This window comes from Diabrotica undecimpunctata, chromosome 9, assembly GCF_040954645.1.
Source record: "Diabrotica undecimpunctata isolate CICGRU chromosome 9, icDiaUnde3, whole genome shotgun sequence".
NCBI classification, from domain to species: domain Eukaryota; kingdom Metazoa; phylum Arthropoda; class Insecta; order Coleoptera; family Chrysomelidae; genus Diabrotica; species Diabrotica undecimpunctata.
The window spans coordinates 24,581,684-24,599,080 of NC_092811.1; the positions used below are offsets into that span (position 1 = coordinate 24,581,684).

The following is a 17,397-nucleotide window of genomic DNA, read 5'->3' on the forward strand; positions in this document are numbered from 1 at the left end:
ACCTCAAATTAATTTAAAGTCACTAAAGGCCTAAAGCAGGATGCTGTTTGTCACCGACACTCTTTAAAATATACGTCCAAGAAGCATTGAGGAATTGGAGAAATAAATGTAGATTTATGGGCATCGAAGTGGGACAAGAAACTCTGTATACATTGTTGTTTGCAGATGATCAGGTGGTGGTTGCAACCGATGAGGAAGATATAAATTATATGAATCGAAAATTATTTGAGGAATATGCCAAATGGGGGCTTACTGTAAACATAAGCAAAACAGAATATTTAAAAATTGGAGGAAATACCACAGATCTGAGGCTTAAAAACGCAGTCATAAAAGGCTGCAACCAGTATAAATATCTAGGAAGCATCATATCAGCAGATGGCAGAGTTAAGATAGATGTACAAAACCGAATATCCCAAGTGAAGAAATGCATCCGAATACTGAATTCATTACTGTGGTCTAATAAAATAAAGATGCATACCAAACTTCGCGTATACAGAGCAATTGTAGAACCAATTACCACATATGGTGCCGAATGTTGGACGATGACAAAGAATGAACGAGATAAAGTAGACGTTGTGGAAATGGATTATCTTAGAAGGTCATGTCGAGTATAGAGAATGGAAAGAATCAGGAATGAGGAAATATGAAACCGTACAGGAATTAGAGATACTCTTTCAGATAGAATATAAGGAAGGCAATTACAATGGTATGGTCACGTGATGAGAATGGAGGAGGAGCGGTGGCCAACGAAAGCCTTAATGTATGTTCCGCCAGAAAGAAGGAAAAGGGGAAGACCACCAAATTCCCGGAGAAGAGAAATTACAAAAACAATGCAATCTAGAGGCTTAGAAGAGGGAGATTGGAGAGATAGGAAAAGATGGAGGTTGAAATGCGGGAAGCGGCAATCGCCGTAGGACCCCCGTTATATAATGATGATGATGCAACATACAACTGATACGCCACTGGCCATATCTGTGTTTTGGTAATAGCGTCTTGTACCCTATTGAATTGCCTTATTGAAGGTGAAACAAATTACTGTAGTTAAAATTTATCTGTTTAAATAGAAAAATTCAACCCTTTGCGCAATCAAGGGTTCAGATTCGTCAAGTTATATCTTCAATAGAGTTGATCCTTTTTTATGAATAAATTTCCGAGTAGAAAGTTTCTGTATGTATCTTTCGCAGAAATGAGAGAAAGGGAAATTTTCTTTTGGGGACAGTTTGTTAAATTTTTGAGCTAACGAAAACACTTCGGTGTGAGCGTGTGAGTAGTCAAGGAGTTAAGTCCTTCGTAAATTTCTGATGATGATGATGATGATAATAGTGTGTTTGGCATGGAAACTAGTCCTTTTGCCACAGATTCGTAAATGATTCATGTTATGTTTATGAATTAAAACTTGATTCTACCAAATTTATATTATATATCCGGATACATATAAGTGATTACATGTGAATTCGCAGATAAATTTTACTACAGTAATTTGTTACGCCTTCAATAAGGCAATTCAATAGGGCACATGATGCTATTACCAAAACACAGATACGGCCAGTGGCGTATCGGTTGTATATTGAAGAAAATAAAAAAGTAAACTAAAAAAATGTCACAATGTTAAAGGCAGTATAAAGTAAACTACAAACTACCGCAAAGAAAGTCATCTAAAATTACTAGAATAACTTGGGCTACAAAAAGTAGAACTTATCCCTATAAAAAATTTAGATATTCATCCGTACATCATTATCAAACTAATTATTTTAACGTTATTACTATTTAAATGGAACTAAGCCGCAATTAAAGGTTAAAGTAGGTTTATTGACGTTTCAATTTCCACTTCGGAAATCGTTCTTAAAATATAATAAACATTAGTAAATTATAATAAAATATACTTAAAAATACTTACTCTGCAAAAACGAGATTCTTTCTCTAGTTGTTCAATATAATCTTCTTGTCGTTCAATAAAAGAAAGTAATTCTGGAGGAGCATTCGCATCCGTTTTTGGCGGATCTCTAAAAATACAGGTTTTGTTTATAAGAGATTTTTATAGAATATTAAGGAGATTTGATAAGTTCCCGGCCTCATCCAAAGATCTCAGTTGACAGAAAACAAAGCTGATTTTTTCTACATACGTTGCAATGAAGACAGAAAAGTTATATTATTGGTGTTTTTTAAGGCAAAAGAAATTTTGCTATCTTAAAACAGATAACAGGAGATATTTTTGAAAATAAACCAGACAAAAAGAAGAAAATAATACTTTTCCATTAGAGAAACGCAACTATCCACAAAACTTCTCAGTAAAACGGAAATTAAGAAATCTGCAATATGGAATGGTAAAACATCTACATTATAACCCAGATTTAGTTTCCTTATCTTATACTTATTCTCTAAACTGAGGTCAGCACTTTTTGTCTCAAATTCTTTAATATATTTGAATGCGTTTTTCATGTTAACGTAAAAAGTATGAACATTTCAAAATAATTTGATGCTTGTGTTGAGGAACTACATTTGCAAGTCGTATAATAACCGCTATGAGTTGTGTATCGTGAAGCACTGCTTTTTTTTACTCTTCTTCAGGTAGTGATCTAGCTGTACCATTCAGACTGTGATTCAGACCAGTAATCACTTACGTAATGAAAACCGCAAAACTAACAAAAAAAAACAAAACAAAAATAAAAAAATAGTATAATAAGAACTTACATTGATGGTTTTTCTGTGCTGGCATTAGTTAAAGGATAATGACTCCTTAAAGGTGGATAGTAATAGTACTTTCTTGGCGTTACGGGATTATATTGGTAGTAGTGTCTACTCAACCGTGAGTTTCTGCTTCCGGCGCTGATTAAAGATTGATTGTCAGTTTCTTCACCAGCGCTGTCTAACTCTTTAATAGGTCTCTTCAAAGGAGTATAACTTTCTGCAAGAAGAATTCTTAATCTACCAACAGCCTCGCGATAGGCGGTTTCCGCATAGTCCGGTTTTCTTCTCCATTCCATTTTCGGGAGGGCTGATTTTCTGAAATATGAAATGTAAAGGTAAATAATGAGTAAATAAATTCCAACTATACTTTTAAATGTAATAATATTGAAAATATTTATATACCAAAAACAAAAACTTTTTTTTTGAGATCTGTTCTGCATTTTTAAGGACGGAATACTCCAAAACAACACGAGGCACAATTAAGAAAAAATCATATAAAATTGCAGCGTTCTTAGGCGTGTAAAGTCATTAAATTACATATTTGTTAACGCTTGTATTCTTTTATTCCCACGTTAGTGGGTGGTCCTTCGAATTACAATTTAATACTTAATATAGTAGAAAATTTGTGTGGTAGTAGAAGTAATATTAACTTCGTCCAAACAAAGTTTCAAAGTGGTTTCAGGCGTTACATCTGACGGCAATTGAAAATACTGCTAATTGTTTCGACACAGAAAAAAACATTCAAGAAAATGACTTCAAAGCATGGACAAACTTGAGCAAAAACGATTTTTAAGATATTTTTACTTATTGTGATGAGGTCCTAGTCTATGACAGAAATCGGGTTATTACTGAAAAGGATGTAATTACATTTCTAATAAAAATAAAATACAATTTAAGTGACGATTTATTAAAAGTTTTGCGCTTATATTCTACTAGATCCAAAGTTAGCCTGACAATAACTGCAGTACATACAAGTCTTTGTCAATGGTTTGTTAAAGAAAATCTGGGTTTAGAAGCTTTTGAAGCAAGAATTGACGACCAATAGCTTCTAAACCTATAGGATTTCTAAGATTTCTAATAGCTTCTAATCCTCATCAACAGCGAATAAAGATGAAGGTAAGATAGAACATTTTTACATGGACTTAGACACAATTTTAAGATCTATTAAAAAAGAAGACATTACAATAGTAATGGGGGACTTTAATGTTAAAGTCGGGAGAGGAAAAGTTGAGGAATATGTTGGGAAATTTGGACTGGCTGACAGAAACGAAAGAGAGGATAGACTTGTGGATTTTTGTCAAAATGAACATTTTGCAATAATGAACACAATGTTCCAACTACCCGACAGAAGATTATACACTTGGAGATCTTCTACAGACAACAAAGACCGCATAGACAGAAATCAAATAGACTTTATATTAGTCAAAAATAGATACAAAAACTCAATTAAAGCAGTAAAAGCATACCCCGGAGCAGATGTCAACTCAGACCATAGCCCGCTGATAGCTAGAATTCACGTGAAACTCAAAAAGATTATAATACCTAAAAATAAATCAACGTTTGATTATACAAAATTAAAAAAACAAAAGAGAAATACATCAAAAAGTGATCCAACAAGTCAACTCAAATCTAACAGAAGTAGGAGAAGAAATCTTAACATCAGAAGATGTCAATGAAAAGTGGAGCAATATTCAGAAGGCATTAATAAAGGCTGCAGAAGAAAATTTAAAGTTTGAAAAGACAAATAAAAACAAAAGTGGATGACTTCAAAAATTATAGCATTAATGAAAGAGAGGAGAAAAGCCAAAGGTAGAAGTAAGCCAAAATATCAAGAACTACAAAGTAGAGATAAAAAAGGCCAAGGAAAAGTGGTTTAAAGATCAATGCATAGAAATAGAAGAGTATGACAGAAAATACGACAGCTTTATTATGCATAAAAAAATAAAAGAACTAACAAATACCAAAAAGCGAGCACACTATGGGATACTCAAAGATGATAATGGTAAACTCATTGCAGACATCAAAGATAAACTAAGATTTTGGCAAGAATACATAATGAAACTATTCGACGATGATAGAATGATACAAGAAGAACCACAGGAACAAACAGGATCGAAAATAATAATATGCGAATTAGAACAGGCAATTAGAAATGCAAAATCAGTAGGCCCAGATTAGATACCCACTTAGCTAATTAAATGCATTGACGAAGAAATACTATATATACTTTTAGATCTGTTCAACACAATATATACAACAGGAGAAATACCCGAAGATTGGTTGCTGTCCACGTTTGTAACACTACCAAAGTCAGTACATGCGACAGAATGCTTCCAGTACAGAACAATTTCCTTAACAAGCCAAACACTTAAGATATTTCTCAAAATAATACATGAAAGACTATACAAAAAAATAGAAGAAGATATAGATGACACCCAGTTTGGTTTCAGAGGAGGACTAGGAACGAGAGAGGCTCTGTTCGCTTTTAACGTTCTCGCGCAAAGACGACTAGATATGAACCAGGATCTTTATGTCTGATTTATAGATTATCAAAAGGCTTTTGGTAGAGTACGACATTAGAAATTAGTAAAACTGTTAAAAAAAAAGAATGTGGATAGTCGAGATATACGGGTTATTGTCAATCTGTAATGGAATCAAAAAGCAAAGGTTAGAATCGAAAATGTCGATACAAAAACTATAGAAATCAAAAGAGGTGGTAGAGAGTGTTGCGTGCTGTCCCCATTGTTATTTAATCTGTCAGTGAAGCTACTTTTAAGGAAGTAATATTAGAGAAACAACGGGGTATATCAATAAACGGAAAAATCTTAAGCAGCATAAGATTCGCAGACGACACCGCTGTTTTTGCAGACAGTCTAGAAGCAATCTAGTAAATAGATTACATCAAGTCAGTATAAAATATGGACTACAAATGAACGTTAAGAAAACCAAGTGCATGATTATTTCTAAGCAACATACAGTAGAAAGGCCAGATATCGAGGGAAAACAAGTAGAAAGAGTGAATAACTACAAATATCTGGGAACCTGGGTAAATGAAAACAATGACCAAGCTAGAGAAATAAGGACACACATTGAAATTGCAAGATAAGCATTTATAAAAATGAAAACAATGTTTGTTAATCGAGACCTTCCTCTGGAGTCGAGAATAAGAGCCCTAAGATGCTACGTGTTCTATGTATGGAATGGAAAGCTGGACACTAAAAGTGGATAATAGTGGTGCTATAGAAGGATTTTGAAAATACGATGGACCCAACGAGTTACAAACCGATGGACAAAACGTATTTTAGAGTGAAGACCAAGGCAAGAGCAATACGGAGCAGAGGACGCCCACCAACCCGATGGACTGACGATCTGAAGCGTGTTAGCAATAACTGGATGCAAGCCGCGCAAGACAGAGACAGATGGAAAGAGCTGAGGGAGACCTATGCCCAGCAGTGGATGCATACAGGTTGATGATGATGATTTTACCAGAATTTTCCATGTTGTCGCTACAAGAGATTAGAGATTTGACTATTTCAATTTACCAAGTAAAACTTGCACCCAGGTTTATTCAGGATAAATTACAGAGAGGAAACATTAAACATTTTATATGATATGAAACGATTGTAATTTCGAGACGAATCTATTCATGTAAATTTTATTGCATTAAATTACATGACATTTTCCATAAGATGTGGGCGATCTACTTTTTATGAAAATTGGTCTGGTGTAAAAAAATTTTACAATAATTCTGTACTTTACCGCTGATGACTGGACTAATAGGAATAAAAGCAAAGATAATTATTAATGAAATGAACAGAAACGAGAAAATTACATTAAAACGTTACCGTTTATCAGTTCATATTGTATGAAACCAATATTTTTTAGTGTAATAAGTACTTATTTAAAAATGTTTGGTAGAACAGTACGGGAGAGGCTTGTACCTTAGGCCAGCTTGTACCATGAGCCACCCCATTTTTTTTTTAATTTGGCACGCGAACTCTCTGTTTCTTATGTTAAGCTCTTCTACAATCGTCGTCATTCTGTGGTTAGTTGTTGAATGTCACCAGAAATCATTTGCGGCTGTCTTAAAAATATAGTGAATTATTTTGTGAAAAGTAAGTATTTATAGGATAGATAATTTTCTTTTTTAATTTTTGTGTTATGATATGGTAAATTATATAACTATAATTAAATATAACAAAACAGTTTTTGTAGGTTAAATTCATATTCGTTTTCTTTTCGGCCGGACCTTGTACCTTGGACCACTATCACGTCTGTGTACGTTGGGCCGCGGCCCAAGGTACAATCTCTTGTAGGTGGACAAATAAAAAGAGGTAAACACAGTTCTTTTTTCTTTACAGATGCCTAGAAGCAAAACCGACGTAAAAAGAGATCCGACAGATCATGAAAACCTATTAAAAGCATACAATGCAATTCAAGAAAATAATAATATGTAATAAACAAGTTGGTTCTACTACAAGTAGAGAAAGGGGTATTTATGTAACATTTATCGCTGCTATAAGTGCTTCAGGGAATGCTGTCCCCCCTATGTACATATTTCCCAAAGTGAATTTTAAGCCCTATATGCTGAAAGGTGCACCTGCTGATTCGGTGGGAACGGCTCATCCTAGTGGTTGGTCCAATGGAGTCATATTCTTAGAATATTTAAGGTATTTTATACATATCACAAAAACTCATGAATCATGGAAGTCATATTACCCCCGAAATCATTAACATAGCTAAAGCATATGGGATCGTAATATTGACTATTCCACCTCATGCGAAACATAAGCTCCAACCCCTCGATCGCAGTGTTTTTGGCCCATATAAAACTTATTATAACAACGCTTGCACCGAATGGATGATAAGAAACCCAGGAAAACCAATATCTATTTACGATGTCGCTGAAATTTCTGGTCAAGCATATAAACTAGCATTTAATCGCACAAATACTGAATCTGGATTCAGAGTTTCAGGAATCTGGCCAGTGAATGAAAATGTATTTCAAGAACACGAGTTCCATAGTTCTTCGGTCACTGATAGAGATAATCCTGCTAATATCAATGAAGACATTTATTTCAGACCCCCTATTAATAATCATAAAATAACTGCTGAGACTGAAGAACCTGAGCTACCACACAAGTCACCAGAGGTAGTCCGTTCTTTACCTAAAAGGCACCTTCAAGAACAAAATACAAAAAGGTCGTAAAAGGGGCAAGCAGTTAACTGATGCACCTGAGAAAAATGAAATAGAAAACGAGCACGAGGAAAGAGTGAACAAAAATATGAAGAAAACAGCTGTGAAAAGAAAAGTTATGTACACCCAACCGAGAAAGCATCATTATACAGGCAATAAAATTAAAAAGACTAAACCAGTATTTCCCCAATCGAAGGATCTCAACAATTCATCATCTTCTGACAACGACGACGTCGAAAGCATCCCTTACGATGATATTTCTGATCCGTCTTCTGAGCATGAGTCAGACATAAATTGGGAAGGACATATGTCTAAAAATAACAAACCAGGCACACGAACAGAGTTTACACTGGAAACTGGTAGATTCTACCTAACAAAGCTTATTGGAAAGAGGATCGTACGATTTTATGTTGCTAATATAGTATCTATAATGGTTAATTACCTGAAGAGAACCCGCTTATCTGAAAACTTCTGCCTGATTGATATAAAGGCATATGAAATCGAAAAGGAAGGAATCATTGAAAGCGTCGTGGAAGTTCTCAAGAAAGATGAATCCTCAAAACGTCAACAGGATATTTATACTTTTAATTGGATTTTGAAAAGTATTTCATTGAGTAAAGTTTACGTTATTTAAATTGTTTGTTCTTAAGTTCAATAATAATAAATCATTGATTTATATTATTGGTAACTCATTTTGCTTAAAATGGTCCTTATTCTAAACAAAACTTAATAAAACGAATATTAAAAGGATTTTGTTCCTATGTAACTTTAAATGTGTCTGATAATTATTAAAATAAAAGTTTTGGTAATTATGTTTACCAATGGCCCAAGGTATAATACGTATTGTACCTTGGGCAAATAGACCTTGGTAGACGTTCAGGAATATTTTTTCTTTTAAGAAAACCAACTCATGTAATCAGTTGTTATTTTTATTTTACATACTACAATAGTTTATACCTGCCCCAGTGTAAATTTTAAAACTATATCTTTAATATTGTATTTGTTATACCTGGTTAAAAAAATTCTGCCCAAGGTACAAGCATCTCCCCTACATTTGACAAAAATCACAGATCTAAACCATTTATTGATATATTATTAACAATTTCACCATAGGCATTTTTTACTGATCAGTACATACCAATAAACACACAAATAATCTATTATTAAAATATAATACACAACCTTTTTTTTTGTTAAATATTTTTTCAAATATTTAAAAGATTAACTAAATATTTGTATTAGGTTTGTTAAATATATTTATTAAAAAAACAATACCTATCTCAAAATAAATTATATCAGTAAAAAATTACCTGCACTTGTTTGATACAGCACTTGCAACTACTTCGGCTCACCTGATTATGTAAAGGGTGTACGGCCTCAAATCGCGATTTGGATTTGTTTGTATCCACCATGATTATTCATGGGAGAAAAAAATCAATAGTCAAATATTTTATGTCACCATCATATTTTTAGTTAAATAACGGTATATTATGATAAATATTTATTTATTATTTCATTTTGACATTTATCAATTGATGCTACCGTCATTCCGCATAACTAAACAACAAAGTTGGTTTCCATGACAACGAGAAAATACTATTGAAGATAGTAGGGATGACGCATATTGTATAGGCTCACTACCATTTAAAAATACAAGTGGATGAAAGGGTGAAATCACTTTTGGGGGCCTTAAAACTTTCGACTTTTAAAGTTAAATGCCTGTTTCTTTTTCTCTGATTTATAAAATTAGAAATATGGACTTCAATAGATGCGTGCCTTCATTATTTCAGATAATAATATTTTACCTAAAGAGACTAACTTTTTCTTAAATCGGGAAGACACTTACATCTGTCACTTGGTTGTGGAACCATTGTATCAAACAGTGTTCTTTTATAAAACTCTACGAAGAAGTCCTATTAGTTTGATATTATCTCTGGTTCAATACGTGATTTACCGATATACACCCACCTCACGTCTCTGAAATCAAACTAAATACATTCTGGTGGAGTTTAATTCACGACGACCTAACAAAGGACAAATGAATAACAATTTACGGCTCTGCACATGGAACGTACGCCTCAGGTGCTCTTAAATTGCTGACACAAGAACTGGATAAAATAAAAGCCGATATAATAGCGATTCAAGAGATGAGATGGACTGGTTCAGGAATTATCGAGAGAAAAGACTACAATATAATATACTATCTTCTTCTTGAGGTGCCTATCTGTTACGAATGTTGGCGATCATCATGGCAATCTTTATCTTATCTGCAGCTGCGCGAAAAAGCTGCACAGATGTTGTATTGAACCCGATTCTGAGGTTCTTTAACAAAGATGTTCTTCTTCCTGGACCTCGTTTTCCAAATATTTTTCCTTACAGGATGGCTTGAAGAAGAGCATATCTGGATTTATTTCGCATAATATATCCGAAGAATTGTAACTTTCGAGATTTGATGGTGGTCACTACCTCTCGGTTCTTATTTATTCTTCTGAGGACCTCCTCATTTGTGACTCGGTCAGTCCACGGGATCTTAAGTATTCTCCGATACAGCCGCATCTCAAATGCTTCCAATTTTCTGCAGATATCTTCGTTCAAAGTCTACGATTCAACACCATAAAAAAGGACAGAGAAGACGTAGCATCGCAGCATTCTTACTTTTGTATCAAGAGAGAGGTTGTGAGTCTTGAAGAAGGCCCCCATCCGATTGAAGCTGGATCTAGCTTTTCCGATGCGTGCTCTAATCTCCTGGTTGTTGGTTCATTCTTCATTTATTATGGTGCCAAGGTAGTTGTAGTGCGTCACTCTTTCTAAAGGGGATTGGTTGACGTAGAGTTGACCTTCTGCTATCCTTTTCTTGCTAATTATCATAAACTTTGTCTACTTAACGTTTATATTGAGTTCATATTGTTGACTGTAATACGTGATTTTGTTCATAAGAACTTGTAGGTCTTCTAAGTTGTCCGCAAATACTATGGTGTCATCTGCATATCTGATGTTGTTTAGCCGGTAACCATTTAGTAGAATATCTTTTTCAGTTTCGTGCAAACCTTCGATAAATATTCTTTCAGAGTACAGATTGAAGATTAGAGGAGACAAAATATAGCCTTGCCTTACTCCACGCATGATTTTCACATAGCCAGTGTGTTCACTTTCAACTCTGAGATTTGCTGTCTGATTCCAGTAAAGATTTCTAATTATTTTGAGATCTTGGTTATTAATTCCTGCTTCTTTTAGTATTTGCATTTTCTTGGTATGCTGTACTCGATCAAACGCTTTCTCGTAATCAACCAGACATGCGTATACGTCGCAGTTGACATCTCTGCATCTCTGAAATAAGACTTGTACTGAGAACAATATTCAATATAACAATTGTCTCAGTACAATATATACTATAGTGGGCATAAACCCGACACGAGTTTTTCAGTGGTTTTCTAGTCAGTAAAAAAGCAAAGCAAATGGTCCTTAACTTTAAACCCATAAACAATAGACTATAGTATCTACGTCTTATAGGAAACTTCTTTAACTATACCTTATTTAGTGTATACACACCCACGGAAGAAAAGAAAGACGACGAAAAAGATGGATTCTACGAAACCTTAGACAAAGAATATGATCGATGTCCACGTCATGACGTGAAAATAATTGCTGGGGACCTTAATGGAAAAATTGGCAAAGAGCAATTTTTCCAGCCAACTATAGGATGTGAGAGCTTACATGAAGAATCAAATGATAACGGGTTGGGACTAATAAACTTTGCAAGCACCAAAAACATAATAGTAGGAGGAATAAGATTTCCCCATAAAATAATACACAAAGGAACATGGAAATCACCTGACAACGAAACCGTTAACCAAATAGATCACATTCTAAGAAATACAAGGCATTCTTTCGACCTCATGGATATCAGCACGAGGTCCAAACATAGATAGTAACCACTTTCTTGTAATGGCAAAAATCAGAGGAAGAATATCAAACCTAAAGAGGGATAAACATATGAAACACGACAGAATTAATGTTGATAATCTGCGCAGTGAAACCGTTGCTAGAGAGTATAGGAGTCAAATGGATGAGGAAATAGAGAGCCTGAAAGCGGGGGAAAATGTGGAGGAATTGTGGATAAAATGTAGAAACATAATAACTAAGAAGGCATTAAAAATATTGGGGAAAACTATACCAGTTAAAAAAACCAATGGTTTGACGAGGAGTGCCACGAAGCAACAGATAACAAAAATAGAGGATACCTACAGACAAATCAAGCTAGATGTAACAAAAGAGCAAAGAAGGAATACTGGATACTAAGAAGGGAAGAGAAAAGATTACATAGAAGAAAAAAAGGCAATTTGAAAAAAAGCAGTTAGAAAATATAGAATGGCTAAGAAACTAAAACGAAACTTGAAAGTTCTACAGAAATGTAAACAAAATGAGTAAAGAGTTTAAGCCAAGAATAGGGAACTGTAAGAATGAAAAAGAAAATATCCTAAGTGATACGGCCTTAATCTTGAACCGATGGGTTAAATTGTTTGACCCAAAATTTAACGGCCATTATATCGAAGAAGCAGATAATACCGTAACAGATCAAAATGATTGGAATCTATTTAACCCAAACGAAAGATCATATATCACTGAGGAAGTTACCCAACCCACTAAAAAGCTTAAAAATAATAAAGCACCAGGAACTAATTAAATTTGTAGTGAGCACTACTAGAATATTGGCACCGCTTTGCTACAGGCACTGCATAAACTTTTACTTCTTGTCTGGCACAATGAGACCATACCCTGTGGATCAGCTTCAGTGTGACAACTACAGAGGTATAACCCTGCTTACAACTGCCTACACATTTGGCATAGTTGGAAAATACTAGGCCGGATTTACTCCAGAAAAATTAACAATTGACCAGATTCATTCAATAAGACATATTCTCGAGAAAACATTATAATTTAACATTGCAACCCAATACCTATTCGTCGACTTCAAGGCCGCATACGACAATGTCAAGAGAACAGTACTATACCAATCAATGCGTGAGTTTTGTATACCACTAATCCGATTAACAAGAATGACAATGTCTAACTTAAATGTTAGCGTTAGGATACAGGGAGAAAATTCTCGATCCTTTGAGATAAACGATGGACTCAGACAAGGGATGCCTTACGAGGTGCGAGATGTTGAGCAATATTTCCTAGAATTGCAAATGGCGACGAAACAAGTCGGTTTAGTCATCAACGGAGACAAAACCAAATACACGTTGATTTCTAAGGATGATGATGATGACATTGATGACATTCTGGTGAATATACATTTTTTTAGGGTTTACAGAGAGTAATAGTATAGGGACGTTATCTTGCTAGTCATTTGACTCTTTTACTCAATTCCAAGCTGGTTAACCCTGGAAATCTGAACAATTCTGTCGTATCCAATCTCAGTTAGAAACAAGCTCAGATCGTTAAGAAACTTCGACTATAGACCTTCTACCTTACGACAACCACCTGACAAACGAAATAAGGATATAAAACCAAGAACATAAATCGTAAAAATATTTTATTACATTGACAGTATTATCGAAAAATAAGCTAGACATAACAGCTGTACAGGAGATGAGGTGGAAGAGGAATGGTAGAATGAAAAGACACATAGAACTTAATTTAGTTCAGTATTGCAAATCAACGTACTTTTTGGGTCGGATTTCTTGTTAGAACCAGACAAAAACAACCTGTAGCAAGACTACAAAAAATGAAGTTGGTCCCTTTTTGTTTTGTAGAAACATCGTGAAAATCACCCCGTAATTAGCATCTTAAATAAAATTAATCGTTACCGCTTTACAATTTACTTTATTTATGTATTTTTATATGTCCTGTAAGTTTGACCATTTCGAAGTGCTTATTTTTGAAAAAAATTGGTTTTAAAGTAAAAGAAAAATTTTTGAAATTTTGAAAATTAAATTTGTGTTCCGTGTTGAATTGAAATTTTGCCACGGAAAATTACAGTTTTATCAGGCTCGTTCTTTCTTTTATATTCAATCCGGATCGTACGAGACCCAAGTTCGTAATTTTTAGATCCGGGTCCTCAAAGTCAGTGTAAATAGCCGGAACTTCGATTCGTATCGTATGTGAAGGACCCATAAATATATGCACGAATACTGAGTTCAATGAAAGAAAGAAAACAGAGATCGAAAAGGGAGCGGAAAACGTTGCCACTGAGCTATGATCGCCACTAGCAACATTAGTGGGACTAACGGTGAAATAAAGAAAAATAAAAAATTAGGCATTTACAATAGGATCTAAAAGGTGTCTTTGACACGTGATAAAGAAAGTAACTAGCCATAGATTATCTTAAAACATTATATGAATTAAATAAGGTGAAGTATTTAGAAGCATAGTCGATAATAGAGAAAGCAGTAAGTAGAGCTAATTATATTTTCTTTGGAAAATTACAAATGTAGTGATGATGATAATAATGTTGGGTTCTTATCCGAAAAGAGACAAACCTGTGTTGGTATGCAGTTAATGTCTGTGTTTTTTGACATTTTTTATCTGTCTATAAAGCTTGCAATTCTGTCTTAAATCCTTAAAGCCCTGCTCATTTCTATGTTGTTTTGGATTTTTGTAATACCGTTGTAATCATGCATAATAAAACTGTACTGTTATACATTTCCAAATAGAGTATAACACTACAACTAACTTGAACAACACTGAGATGAATATAAAGGAAATGTATTAATAAACATTTTGATGGATCATTTATATTATTAACTAATATTTATATTAGGATTAATCATGATAGTAGTGCACATTGATAAAAGGAAAATGAGCGATGATGATGATGTTAAAATAAAAACTGTAAATTTAAAAAGATAGCAATCTGAAATTAGCCTTATCATTATACTTACTTTAGTTTTTTCCTCTTGTCAGGCGACATCGCTGAGAACGGCCGATTGGAGTATATAGACCTAAGTGCACCAAGTCGAGGTCTCACTAGGTATCCCGTGGTAGGTCGCGGTTTTTTTCCTCCTCCGGTGTTACTGCCGTTGTACATCTTTCGCTAAAGCAAGTGCCGCTACTAGTGGAGGCGGCGCGAGATCTGGCCCCCCTTTTATCAACTACCCTAATCAATTTGTGGGCAGAGAGCGGATGGGGTTGTTTGGGTGGAGACGGTACGGGACACGAGAATTATACGGGGCGGTCTGATATGTCAAATCAAGGTTTGATATATTTGTATGATGTTTTGGACTTAATGTTTTGTAACATTCAGCATCTCAAAAAATTATGGTATATTTTCTTATTAATAACTGACTTTAATTTTATTGTATTGTCTATGTATATATACAGTTGTCTAATTAAGAACCATATGTAAATCTTTTTTGTTATTGATTTGTGAAAACATTTTTCATTTGAGCCTTGTTTCAATTGAGCCAAATTCATTGAGCCAAATTGAATTCATACTGTAATGTCATCAAAAGTTAAAAAAAAATCGGTTGCCTGTAAAGTCGGTTTTACGGGCGAAGATTTTACGTGACAACGTCTTTTTCTCGGTAGAATATTTATTGATATGAATATTATTAAATTGCATAATAGGAACAAGGAATTGAATGAAAATAAGAATTGCACAAATTTTAACTATATAAATATATTTTGTTTACTAAAACATTGTACATGTAAACTTAAACTTAACTAATTTCTATTTGAGTGATTTTGTTGAGGATAGGACGATGATAGGAGAAATATGAAATGAAAGGAAGTGTTTCTGCTGTAATGTGTCTTGCGAAAGTTGTAACGCCAAGAACGCTCGAGAAAGACAGAGACACAAGCACGCACCGATTCAACGCGCCTAATTCTCTAGTGCTGCGCGCGCAGCGGACCGATCATGTTTGAGTGGGAGAGAGACGCAAGGCATTCGCCGGTCCGGCGGGCCACTCTCTCGTTCGGTGACTCATCGTAACAGACGTGAGCGGGCGTTACACTTTTTCATGAGTGACTTCGAGCCACAACCTAATTTAAGACGTTGTCACGTCAAAATACGTGAAAATTGACAACTACGATGTTTCGGCGCAACGTAGAACGCCTAAAGATAGCTTGCAGGATCTAGTAGAACCTAATCTGGCATGGTATAGCACTCACATCCGTAAATCGCAATATTTCTTGCAAGTGATTAAATGCAGGGACGGGAGCTGCTGTTGGCAATGCTCTTGACGAGTGCATTGACATCTGTCTTTCCGGATTTTCTGCAGCCAGTCTGCCCGATCCTTCAAATCCCAAGTAAGCTCGTGGTACCTAGTGAGTCAGATAAAAAATCATGCAAGTTTGTACTTCTTGTAAGGTTGTCCGTTGATTTGTCACCTCCACTGAAAGCATTTACGTAGATACCCTACGATTTCTTTTGTCCATCACGACAATGGGACTTCAAAAACCAGGATGTGAGCAACCAGTAGGCTTTACTTCACATCCCTCAATAGTGGATCCCACAGCAACTAGCTACCAAAAGGACAATAAGCTTCTCTGGAGTGTGTGCTACAATAAAACATCGTCTGAGAATGCCGATTGGCTCAACGAAGAAGAAGTTGATGCAAGTGGTTGAATAATTCCGGAACCCCCTTCATCTGCTCTCGGAATGCCAGTAATAAAAGAATCTGAGTGGCTGACAAACCTATGAGGTAACTTCAATTAAGTTGTTTTTTAAATATCTACCTTTTTCTTCCATTCTTATCAACAAAAATTTAGGATATCCATTAGTAGAGTTACGACAAAACCTGGAGCAGATATTGAATCTAATCACAGCCTTTTAGGAGCCAATGCAGGAGTTAGGCTAAAACGAATAGAGAAAAAACATCAGCAAAAGAATTTTACTATTTCAGATGTCAACAAAAGTAAAATAGATAATGATGTAAATAATTACATGAAAGAAATGAGAACAACCGAAAATGTTGAGAAAACATAATGGAAGAACATAGCGTGACTAATAAATTCAATGAAGGCTGATACTATTAACGGTATCGTGCGGCAAATGTCGCTCTTGAGTTTTTAAAAACTATTATACTAAGAAGTATATTTATATATACTATATTTATATACCTTCGGCATATTCTTCGAGAACACTGGTACAGAATATTTCAGCTTATCATAAAAGATAAAAACAAGAGCCGCAGAAGAATTGGAAATAAGATATAGTGACTCAAGAACATTCGCGATTGGATAGAAATGCACAGTGCTGCACAAGAATTTCGATTAGCAGAAGACTGTGAAAAATTCGCCAATGTAATTGCCAACGTTAGGGGGACCTAATAGGACACCGAAAGAAGAAGATACCTAATTATGTCGTGATTTTATTTTAAATTTTTGTTAAGAATATGATTTTAATTTAAATCATATTCTTAACAAAACTTTTCATATTCTTAATAAAATAATTAAAAATGTTTTATTTCAGTTACATTTCCATTTCTAATTGTGTTGCCAATGTGGAAATAAATATATTAGTTTATGAATTGATTATTAAAAAAAGTTAAAATAGAAGAATGCAT

The 17,397-nt window shown here is 34.6% G+C and overlaps 1 protein-coding gene across 1 annotated transcript in view; it reads right to left on the reverse strand.

The window, feature by feature from the left end:
- Positions 1 to 14,933, reverse strand: part of LOC140449684 (serologically defined colon cancer antigen 8 homolog) — a 62,306-nt gene extending 47,373 nt beyond the window's left edge. Inside the window, exons 1-3 of the mRNA XM_072542964.1 lie at positions 14,773 to 14,933; positions 2,692 to 3,003; positions 1,898 to 2,003 (exon numbers count right to left, since the gene is read on the reverse strand). Of these exons, the coding sequence (XP_072399065.1) occupies positions 1,898 to 2,003; positions 2,692 to 3,003; positions 14,773 to 14,918 (564 nt within the window). The 5' untranslated portion in view covers positions 14,919 to 14,933. The remainder of the gene's footprint in view (positions 1 to 1,897; positions 2,004 to 2,691; positions 3,004 to 14,772) is intronic.
- Positions 14,934 to 17,397: the final 2,464 nt, after the last annotated feature.